The sequence below is a fragment of the Coloeus monedula genome (genome assembly GCF_965178545.1).
Source record: "Coloeus monedula genome assembly, chromosome: 1".
Lineage (NCBI taxonomy): Eukaryota > Metazoa > Chordata > Aves > Passeriformes > Corvidae > Coloeus > Coloeus monedula.
In genome coordinates, this window is record NC_138781.1 from 134,114,315 (window position 1) to 134,126,657 (window position 12,343).

General features: G+C 40.3%; 1 protein-coding gene across 1 annotated transcript in view; it reads left to right on the forward strand.

Moving 5' to 3' along the window:
- The window catches only part of NECAB1 (N-terminal EF-hand calcium binding protein 1), a gene marked incomplete at both ends in the record, with an annotated part of 57,306 nt that overhangs the window by 36,473 nt on the left and 8,490 nt on the right, over window positions 1-12,343 (forward strand). Inside the window, 3 exons of the mRNA XM_082286832.1 lie at window positions 3,546-3,682; window positions 5,580-5,692; window positions 9,026-9,102. Of these exons, the coding sequence (XP_082142958.1) occupies window positions 3,546-3,682; window positions 5,580-5,692; window positions 9,026-9,102 (327 nt within the window). The remainder of the gene's footprint in view (window positions 1-3,545; window positions 3,683-5,579; window positions 5,693-9,025; window positions 9,103-12,343) is intronic.

The window sequence follows — 12,343 nt, forward strand, 5'->3', positions numbered from 1 at the left end:
AAGAGGGCTGAGGCTGGCACCAGAGACTGAGAGGATCAAGAGTTGCTGAACCTGTGGTAACCTTGTGATGGAGACTGCACTAGGAGATTCCTAAACCCTGCCTCCTCTGCCTTTATTAAAGGAGAACCTCTTCTGCACTTTTTAAGATAGCCTTTAGACACCTTTAAAGACCACAGTGACCTTTTCCACAGTGAAATCACTAATTATGTGTATTTTCAGTTGTATTAAACGAAATGCAAATCTTTGCTGCTCACAAAGGTCACAGTTGCCTCTTGATGAGGAAGATGTGGAAAATTACCCTCATTTATTCACAATCAGTAAAACTAACAAGCAGAACAATATGTTAACACAGACTTATTTCATCTGGACTGCCCAAACTGTGGTGCAGTGTAATGTGTACGCTAATGAACAGTAACTTACAGCTGATGAAATTCAAGAAATGGGCCATTTTTCTAGTTTATGTACAGACACCATCCATGGGTCCCATTACTGATTGATGGCACGATACACTGACAATACAAATGCTGGGCATGCCAGTCAAGCTGATTCTGTCATAATATAAACTTAATAAATTGATACAGAAGTGTTTTACCAGTGTGCCTTTAGTAAAATGCAAAATAAGGTACTTTTCAAAGGAAATACAGTGGTGAAACAATACCACAGCATGGCTACTAATTCCTCAGTGCTGAGAGCTGGGCTTGAGGTTTAAATTGAATTGTAATGCACAATCTTTTTCCCTCCATGACTTAGATTATAATTATTCAGATCATTTGTATATGCTGAATACCTTCTTCTGTGATCTTTGAAGAACTTTAGAAGGACAGGTAGGAGTAGTTATCTTTCACTAGGCAGGAGTTGAAGCTGCTCAACATTGCTGTGAGCTCAGATTTGCTGGACTCAGCAATTTTTTAAAGGAAAGAGTAATAATCGTAATTATTTGCTCAACTACGTGCATTAAGAGAGTTGAGTAATTCCACATAGAATAGTTGTAAGCACTAATATTTGGGTAAAATATCCATAAGGAAAGATCTCTGATAACTCTAGACTCCCACAGATTATGTTAGCATCCTGCCTACCTTTCCCATCTTTACAAAAGTAGCTCTGTATATTCTGATAATGTAACTCTAAGACATATCTAAATATCACAAGGATCTTTCCTGTAGGGAAGCCTTTAAATATAGAAGTTATGGGACAGAAATATAAAGAAAAAAAGACTAAATTCCAGTGCAATGCACAAACTTGGAGTAGTTCTAATGAAAAAATCTTTCAGATGCAGGAAAGCTTTTCTAGGTAACTTCTTTTCTGAAGGAGTTGGAAAGCAGCAGCCTCAGACAGCAGCAAGTATTACACAGCTAATGTTTATATGATCCCCCTATCTGTGAGAGCCCACCTGAAGAGTTTTCAAAATGAAACAATGTTGATGTACATTTAAGTTGTAATTCAGCATGCCTGTATCAGATTTACCATGAGTATCAGCAGGAAGCAATATGGAGATATTTGCAATATTTTCTTTCTGGATGCCCAGAATTTTAAAACACAATTCAAAAACTTACAAGAAATGGTCAGTTCTGCAATGATTTGTTTACTTATTTCCAAGAGTAATGTCAAAATCTGAAAAAAAATTTAAAATATACCATGATTTTTTACTGAAGGGTTTCATTTGCCTGTCCATGCTGCACAGATTCATACATGCTGTTCTAACATGCTAGAGAATAAAAATTTTTGGTAGTGAAATGATCTCTGTCAGGTCCACTGAAGTTTTAAATAAATTACACTGGAGACAGTTTAGAAGAAGAATAAAAAATCAGCTTTCCTATTGACAAAAAGATTAAATAATCATAAAAAGGTTGCCATAAACATTATTTATAGACTGGTGTGAGTCCCTCAGGTACACAGACAATCTCTCATGAGCATCTATTTTAAAATTGTATCAATGAAAAATTATTTGTTGGAAAGTGACTCACAGCTGATTAATGTGAAGATAGAAGAAGTAAATGTAGAAGACACGAAGCTTCTGGCTACATAAGTAACTTCTGATGATTCATGAGTGGTTTAACACCTGAAATTTCTGTAGCAGAAGTCTTCTAACAAGACTCAATAACATATATTGTGAAAAGATTGTGCTCATTTGAGAGCAAAATGCTTTTAAAGCTATTATCTGACAATCTTTCATTTTACATTCAAATTTCGAAACATCTTGTATTTGTGCTCTGATTGCAAACACATACATGGAGAAATTCTAAGAGAAGTCTAGAAATCAGAAAGGCATTTCAGCGGCAATTCACATTGGAAAGAACACGGAAGAGCTTAAAAATGCCAAAACTACTCACATGGGTTCTCAGATAGTGTAGGAGGCAATGCCATTGAAGTGACAGGTCTTTTTTAAAGCTTGGACATAGGGGACTATCATCCCTCTTCAGGTGTGGAGATTAAAGAAATCTTTCATTGAAGGCACCTTATATTTATGAAACTATTTCAGATGGAATTGTACCCAAACGTTTTCAAGATCAGCTGAGTGAGGAGCCAACAAATTCATTGTTTAAGAGATGTAAATCTGTTTTCTTTCTCTGTTCCTGATGTGACCTCAACACAGTAAGCAGAGGCTCTAGGGGTCTGCTCTATCCTCCCTATTACATTTATTAATGAGAAAACAAGAAAGAAGGTGTTTATATTATTGTAAAGGTGACCCCCTCACAAAGCATTACCTACTGCAGAACTACTGAATCACAGAATCACATAATGGGTGTGGAAGGGACCACAGTGGGTTTTTTGCAGATCTGGGCTTGCCAGAAACATCAAATTTGACTCCAGCCATGGAAATATGATTTATTTGGCCAGGGAGACAACAGGCATAAAAATGTATTCCTGAAATTATCTACACAAAAAAAGCATAAATATTTTTGGATACATACAATACATTGGGAATGTCATTATTCAAAGAACCACTACAAATTGCTAAGTATAGGTGCAAACTTTTATAATAACCAAACTTCTAGCTCAAATAACATTTAGATGCATTTCATGAAATTGTGAAATAGACAGAAATATGGTTTCAAAAATAATTAAACAAATTAAAGGAACAAAAATCAGTCAAAGACTGTTAAATTCAGAAGGCAACCTCTCTTGCACAAACATCCCTTCAGCCAACTGCGAGTGGGGTTTTTCAGGGAAGTATCCTGAGCATGTGCCCTGCTCAAAGACTATTCCCATAATCACTGTCTGAGACAGGCCAGTGGGCTTGATAGACATCTTTTCACAAGAGTGCATCTGAATTAAAACTTTAAATTCAATTCTGCAGCTGTCAATCTTATTTTGGCTTTTCCACACTTCAGAAGTAATGTGGTGCTGCCATCAACTGGACTTAAAGATGTAAAGAAAAGGGTCTTTTTGAATAGAAACTGTGTTGTGTCAGTGTGTACTTGGGAGTCGTGTCTACACCTGGAAATTCAGAGGTCTTTTTGTCCATAAACAAAGGTTGCTTGTGTGGTTTACATGTGTAAACATGGAGACATCCAACCTGCTTCCTTTTTTCATGTAATTCTTAGGACTATCAGGAAGCTTCCAATTTGGAGCAGTTTGTGACTCGCTTTCTTTTGAAGGAGACACTGAACCAGTTGCAATCCCTCCAGAGCTCCCTGGAATGTGCCATGGAAACCACAGAGGAGCAGACCCGGCAGGAGAGGTGAGCAAACCCCTCTTCAGACGCAGGGAAGGGAGTGAGGAGTGAGGTCACTGAGAACCTTCAAGACCACTTTACATTTCACCCAGAAATCTGATATAGGGAATAACAGGAGAAATAAGGGTACACTTTTTATTCCATATAGGAACCCACTAAAAGGAATTTTCCTGAAATTTAATGCATATGATCCTGTGGTGGGCTGCATGTAGGACAATCATTTTGGTACACACTAGGCTCTGCTGACTTCTTTTTAAATCCCTGGAGAGTTTAATATCAAATGTAGAAACCAGACCACTGCAATATAAAGAGCTCTGAAATTACTATAATGACTGTCTGTTTTGTTTGGTTTTTCCAGCTTTATGGTTTTGTTTTCATTCCTGGTTGCACAATGGTCTTCATGTTAAAAGAAGAAATAGCCAGGCTTTTGTTTGTCACAGCTTCTTCCTAGAATATTGGGCCACAGTCTTGGTTAACAGCTAGCCCTATAAACTCTCAGTCACCTGGGTAGCCTTTATCCATCCAAGAGGTTTAGCTGAATTTAGTACAATGATCTCAGTGATGAGGATTTGTAGATTCAAGGACCAAAATATTTTTGAAAAGTAACTTGGCTATATGTATTTTTTTCCTCAGTATGCTATTGTTAAAGATTATAGGGAAAGCAAAATACAAACTGTTGTGTTTCATGGACAAAGAAGATCTTAAGACCTTTCTGTTGGAAATGCCATTTTCTTGTTTTTCTTTTGGAAATGTCATTTTCTTGTTTGTTTTGCTGTTGGGTTTGAGATCTCTGAAGTACAGGAGTAATACCCTGTGGTTTTGTGCCAGCATCTTGACTGTAGGAATCAAGCAGGTTTTGAAAGCCTGAGGGTGCACTGACCATGCACAGTATTTTTGTACCTCTTGACAGTTCCTTTGCAGTCATGCTACGAAACTCCTGTGAATGAAGAAACTGTGAATGAAGAATGATTACTTAGGTCAGGTCACAACCATATCATGGACACTGATCTTGAGATTTGTCTCCCTAAAGGATTTACATTTTTGCCAGCTTAAGCCTCTTCTTTTTTTCTATTAACTTCTTTAGTGACCTAACCAAATGTTCTGGTTTGGTCAAATTTAGAAATATATCCTCTGAGAGAAGGCACAACCACCGCCCACCCCCCTTACCCCCCCACCAGGTTCGGGAAAAATAAATTTTCCTCGAAGGAAAGAGATAAAAACTATTTATTTAACAAACACCCGGGAAAAGGATAATAATGCTAAATAATAAAATCTCTCACTGTGGAGAAAAAGCCTGGGAAAGTGTTCGAGTCCTCCCTTTGGTCTCCTCGGAGCTGGGGCTTGTCCCAGACCCCGGCCCTCTGTGCCCGGTGGAAAGTCCACCCGATGTGCTCTGATATTGAAGCAGTCCAGTAGAAAAGGGAGAAAATCCAAAATTCCCATGAAGGAAAAAAGTTCAACTCTCAGTCTGTCTCTGGAGAAAAAGAAACTGAAAAACTGCCCAAAATCTGACTGGAAAAAAACCTGCAACCTGGGTGCTTCCTCACTCCCCTGCTGCAGCTGGAAAAAAAAGTTGCTATCTCTGTGTGACCTTGAACAAGCTGCAAACTGCTTTGAATAAGTTTTGCTCAGTTTTTCCTTCCTCCTCTCAGACTCAGTTTAAAGGCATAGAAAGGCACAAGAATTAATTTCTGGGCATAGGGCAGCGATATGGGATACACATCATAAAGTCACCCCAAGACACCAAATAAGAGTGAAAATCCAGAAAATAATCCAGTGCTCTCAATAAGTATTTCTTTTTTATTGAATTCAAAAGGGAACATAGAAGCACATTTTTTGAGAACAGAGAGATAAGAGCTCTCCTACATATTTTTCCTTAAGAGTCTCCTGTGTTTCTGTGCAGAAAAGATCCAACAAAACCAGAAGTGCTCTCAATTCAGTGGCCAGGAAAACGCTTAGCTCGAAGGCTTCAGAGGAACAACAGCCTGTCATCAAATAATCCTCATTCTAGCGCAGGTATGGTATTTCACATTTTAAAGATATTTAAAATGTGCTTACACTCATGCACACAAAAAGATGCACATATCTTACAAAAATTTAAACATCTAACATCTAACTAAATCAGATACTTTATTGGCAGAAGACAATTTCAATTTAATACAGAAGATATTAACTCAAAACTGAGGAAACTGAGGAAAATCAATGCATACCCATAGATCTGAAATTATAAAATATAAAAACATAATTGTAGGCCAAACTGTGTGTTTTGTATTGATCCAATATTTTTTAGGCAATCTTTATTGCCTGCAGATTTGAATGAAAAGGTGAAGGCTATAACTTATATACAACCCTGAGTCTCTGCCATGACTCACATCCCAGCTGAGGGGAATAAATAAGAAACAGAAAGAGAAAATACAAAACCTGAAAGAAAAGAATATTTCATTTAAGATAACACAAAAAAAGTCTGAAGCAGAATTGTGCTTTGGAAAATGATAGAAAATTATTTGCTTTGGTAAATGGGATTCTTTGGAAGCAGTGACATTAAGCACGAGGCTGCAGTGAAGACATCTCCATGCTTAGTGCTGTGTCCCAGAATCAAGGCATGAAGATGACTGAAATAACAAAACATGATGGGTCTAGCTTACTTCTTGACTAGTCACTGCTTGCAGCCACGTGCTGACCTCTTCCTTTTAAACCCTCTCCTGAGGACCTTTCTGTCACTCACATTCATGACTCACTCCCTTTCATTCACCAAATGATGCTGCTCATTGAGAGCAGTGATGCAGGATGATGGTCAGTCTCTTGTGAGTTGATGTTGTTCCTAACAAGGAAGGTCACAGAGCCTTGTAGCTGCACTCCTAATTCAGAAGGAACCCAAGCAAATGCAAGCTCTACCAAATCCATTTACTGCATTGGTGTAATCTCAAAGAGCTAACATTTACTTCCACAGCTCTACTAATAGCTGACAGCTGTCCACTTTGCTGCACAAGATTTGTGTTTGTCTTGGCACTTGGTCTTCCTGCTTACCTCCTGCTGCCCACATGCATAGTAACACTGTGGTGTGTGTATGCACTCGAGGCTCAGGCCAGCATTTCTTCAGCCTGTGTACTTGTTCAGGTATAACCACATCCTGCCTCCTCTAGAGATCACAGCTGTGGAATGTTCTCAGCATTAGGATTTCTTTGTTTGGTCAAAACACATGCAAGTGCCACAAGAACTCTCAGCTGGAAAATGAGCAGGTTAATGAATGTGCATAACGAGCATTTATTGAAAAATCTCCAGTTTCTGATAAACAACCCTTCTCTCTCCTTAGAGCCATCACTTATGTACACATTTACATGGTGGGTGATGTCAGGAACTGCTTTATTAGTGCACGTTTTTTTCCTAGAGTATTGTGCTTTTCATTTGGCAGACAATTTTCAGGAGACTTTAGCAAAGCAAAACTTTCCAGAGACTTTAGAGGGACTCACAGAATCACAGAACATCCTGAGTTGGAAGGCACTCATAAGGATCATCAAAGTCCAGCTCCTGGCCCTGTACAGCGCCGTTCCCAAGACTTACACCATGTGCCTGAGAGCATTGCCCAAATGCTTCTTGAAATCCTGGTGCTGTGACCACTTCTCTGAGGAGCCTGTTTCAGTGCCCAACCATCCTCTGGGTGAAGAATTTTTTCCTAATATCCAACTTAATCCTCCCCTGACACAGCTTGATGTCATTCCCTTGGGTCCTGTCACTCGTCACTCTCACTGGAGAGAAGAGACGGATTCCTGTCCCTCCTCTTCCCCTTGATGCCTTAAGAGGCCTCCTAGACACAGAGACTAGACAGGAGTAAGGGAATAAAAGCAGATATTTATTTGAAAGGCCTTCAAAGGTACCCCCTGGGGGCCAGAGGCTATTGCCAAAATAGATAACAGGTCAGGAATTCTTCACACTTTTATAGGTTTGGTTCATTTGCACATCAGGGTTAATTCTCCAATTAAAGCTTCAGTTTAATGGTGTAATTCCCCTCAGCTTGCCCCCCTTTAGAGGCTCTTCGGTTTATACTTTTTGGGCCTAGGATGGTCTGGGTGTCCTTGAAGAGCAGGCCCGGAGAGGCTTTGTTGTGTCTACCTATCATGAGAGAGCAGAAGTTAACAGGCTACAGGAAACTTCAGAATTACACACTAAGAAGTACAGGATTTGAAAAATATAGAAGTTAAAACCTAATGCATCACCCTCACAAGGAAGTTGCAGACTACAATGAGGTCTCCCCTCAGTTTCCTCTTCTCCACGCTGAACAAACCAAGTGACCTCAGCCACTCCTCATACGACTTCCCCTCAAGGCCCTTCACCATCTTCATAGCCCAGATGCTTGTGCCTTTCTAGTGATGTCTTATCCTTGGTCCTAAAATTAAGAGCCAGACGTGGTTAAGGGATAAAGGGTTTTTACCTTGGGATTTAATAAGAATCCTTATGGTGCAACAATTCGTCAAGATGGAATGCACACACACGGTGGATTGCGTGTACAATTGTATAGACCTTGTGAATTAGCATATCTAACAGAGATGCCCCCCCAGTGAGAGGCTTGAATGGAGTGACATCTCACTATGCTAAATTATTCCCCCCAGATGGGCCTAATTCTAGTTTACAGGATATGTTCTAGAGGGGCCTTAGTTTCTTAAGATAGCATAAGGCTTTCCAGCCTCCAACTGTGAGGCCTTTAGGATGTTTGGTCTTCTGCTCTAGAAGAATACCGGGACTATGCTAAGATGTCAGACCTAAAGAATTACAAGTATGCATGCTAAGGGTACTGAGAATACATAAAAGGTATATAAAAAGAAAAGGCAAAAAATCATCATGGCATCACTGGAACACGATCTTCTAGCTCCACCCTTGCTATATGACATCAGATCGGGTTGGATGGGGCCTGAGCAACCTGATCTAGTGGAAGGTTCCCTGCCCATGGCAGGGGAGTTGAAACTAGATAATCTTTATGGTCCCTTCCAACCCAAACCATTCTAAGATTCTATGATCAGGTCACTACACAGGCAGGAATATACCTGCAGTAGAGATGAAGATTTTTCTTCGGTTATCAGTATGATTTCAAAAGCACTGGCATTAATCTAGAATGTAGTTTTCATTCTGTATGAATTTCTATTGTATCTTAAACAGAAAGAAAATCATTCATAGAGTCAGATCATGCTTTCCTTTAGTTTCACCTAAATGAACATTGAACTAGTTGCAGCACAATCTTTGAGAAGCAAAATAAATTGCATGCTAAACCTTTTTTTAATATAAAATACAGGATTACACTATGGATGAGCAATTTAGTAACATTTTATAAATGTTTATCATTTATCTTTTCCAAAGGTTGGATTGAGGAAGATAGCCAATGGGTGATCCAGATAAACAGACTCCAGAAGCTAATTGATAGACTGGAAAAAAAGGTGTGTGGGGTTTTTCACCTGTTTCTTCTTTCACTTTCAGCAAAGCAATCCTTAAAACACAAATGTTTTCAATGCCCCAGCTGCAACAATACCTAAGAGAGCTAACACTCATTAAATTACTACATTTTTCTTCCACCTTCCTTTTTCCTATTCATGACATGGCTTTTCCATGCTTCCCTTTCCCTCTCCCATCACCACAGATTAAACTTTTCATAAAGATACGAAAAGTTGCATTGTTCTATGACTGGAGGATGTTAATGTATTTAATTATGCTTGTTCAGGGGAACATGCTACAACCTTCCCCTTTTAGCATCTGGTATTTTCCTCTTCCTCTCCAAACATTCCCGTGAAAGCTTGACAGAAAGTTTTGTTTCCTCCTTTCCCATCAGAGAATACTCATTTATAAAGATTAAACCACTTTCCTTGTCAGTACAGTTCAACCAAAATCTGATGCAAATCCTACCTGGGAGCTGGCTGTACCACCTCCCAGAACCCAGAAACCACCCGTGGTTTGCACACCAAAGCAGAGCCCTCCAGGAGTCTGACATATGACCCATCTGATGCAACAATGCCAGGGCTTCCCAGTACTTGTAAAATCCTGAGCCACATCTGTCAGTACAGAAAATATCTATTCCTCTTAATTATTCAGACCTGATTGCTACCCTGGTGTTCAAAAGTTGTCTTATAATCTGTGTGTGATGACTTCGTTTTTTTTGGAGAAGAAAGAACAGGAGGGGAAAAAGCAAGGTTATAAATTCCTGGGCTGTTCTCTGCATTAAGTTTCCCTATAGAAGGACAAACAGACAATTTCAGGTAGGCGCTCGGGGAGTGGCTGAATTCAGTGGATTTTGTGACCCAGGGTATTTCTTCCTCCTTGTCTACTAGAGGTGAGGTTTTAGGCTGAAGTGCTCTCCGACTCAGGAGCAGCTCCCATCCCAGTGCAGCTGATGTTGTTCCTCCCCACAGGTCAGTGCTCACCAGCAGCGAGACTGTACCTGTACTCCAAAGACACTGGCATGGGTCTCTTCACCAGCACTCACAGGGACATGAAACAACCTGATCCCGTTCTTTCTTTCTAGCTGATTTGGATATTCCCCCATGAATATTATCATCTAGTATTTGTGCCTGGACCCATACCCTTTACCCAGGCACTGGCTCAAACCTTGGCTCATGGCAGAAAAATGTCTTCTGTTACTCCACCACTAGTCCAACTTGAGTTCAGTAGCAAGTTACACACATAGAAAATAGTCAAGTAAGGGATTTAACAAAAAAAAAACCAAACCAATAAATGGTGGTGACTTGGCACAGGGCTCAGCAAGAGAAGCATACTGACCTTTCCCTGCTGTTGCTCCCTCCCAAATGAAAAAACTGCCCTTAATTACTTTTCCCGTTTGGTCTCAGTTTGGTATTTCTGTTATCTCAGCTTTATTACTGATTAGCTGCGTATGGTCACGTGACCCCAGCACGATTGGCTTTGCTCCAAAAGGAGCCCAGTATTCCCTTAGGTTATCCCTGCAGCCTGACAGTCTCTTGCATCACTTCTCCTTCACCAGCTGTGAAATTCAGCCATTCCTTGTGGCACTGTCCATGACTTCTGTCAGCTTCTTACTCTGTTCCTTGCCATGCTCTGCAGCTCCTCATGCTCTGCTCAGTCCAGCAAGCTCTGGCCAGGGAATACCCACGAGCCTCTATCCAGCTGCTTCCTCCCGGAGGTCATTTCTTCATGGGAAAGGCAATTACACAGCAGTTGCCACATTAATGACATTTTAGTAGCAGCTTGATTTTTTCTAAATAGATATAAATTGGATTTTGAAATGTCAAAGTCTATCACAAATGGTTAGTCTGGCTTTACTCCCCACCCTGCTTTGGAAACAGCAGCTCACTGCCCTGCCACAGTTGCCACCTGACATGGACTGATGCCAAAAGAAAACATTTAAAAGAATGTTACTTAAAAAAGAAATATACCTGGCATACAGCAATAATGCAGTGTAAATGTTACAGAAAGCAGCCAAACATTTTGTGGTAAATAAACTAACAACAAGGATGTTATAAAATGATCGAATCTTCTACACATAAACAACAGAGAACCTCAGCCTGAAAAGTGCCAAAGGGATACAGTGGCAGGGCATATACCTCCCATAATTACCTCCTTGTCAATATAAAACTTGATTAATAAACCATAGCAATTAGATAAGTCCAATTTTTCCAGTAGACAACCTATTTATATCCACCTTTGCCTAACTTTGCAGCTGCTTGATTTTGTATCTCACAGCCACATCTGACTGTGAGAGGCGTTAAATACCAGCTGCCTTTCAGCAGCTACGAACAGCCCCTCTTTCTGACTTTGCCCTGAAACAGATTAGAAAGGATTGCATAATCATGCTAAAGGGAAATTTCCAGAAGCCACCTCTTCTCAGCTGAGGTGGGGTAGGATTGCAGAGGCATTTTAAAGCCCCATCTCTGAGCTGCATAAGTTTTTATTTCCAGGCTGCACGGTACTGGGCTGGCAGGACCTCTGTTCTGCACACCAGGCTACTTCCATCAGGCTCAAAAGCCAAGCCACCCAGTGCAGGAGCCCTCTTTCCTCACAGATGGGGACCATGTGCCAGTGCTCACATGCTCCAAGGCCACACAGGCTGGCTGTGCAGACTCACCCCATCTGTGCAGGCACGCTCTGCCTAATGACATAACACAACTGAAGAACTACTAGAGATTATTTTTAACTCCTAGAGGGGGCTAGCAAGTTATGAGTCAGTGTTCCTACTGGAATACTACCTGGTGAAGGGTAGATTTAGCATTGTCTAAGTCTTCTGCTGTGTTCTGTCAAAGGGGAATTTGACCATGAATCAGTCCTGTAATTTGTCTATTTTCACTCAAATTCTAAATTTACATATACTGGCAAAGAAAAGAATTATTTTCTTGTTACCTGTAGAGAAACTTTGCAGTACAATTTGAGTCATTACTTTCCTCTCTTTTTCCATATGTTTCCCAAGAAAAAAATAGCAGGGAAAGTATAGAACTACAGGAATACACATTTTTCCCTCAGTTTTTTTATCTGAAGTGTCTGCACTGACAATAAAGCTGGCTGCCTTTCCCTTCATACATACCTTTCATGCCTTTCTATCCACATTCTGCAGAAGATGTACAACTACACAGAAGTTTCTGAATACTTCACTCCTGCCTTGCTCTGCCACCTGCTGCTGGTGGAGGTCCTCTGTTCATTTGAACTCTACCTGCACAT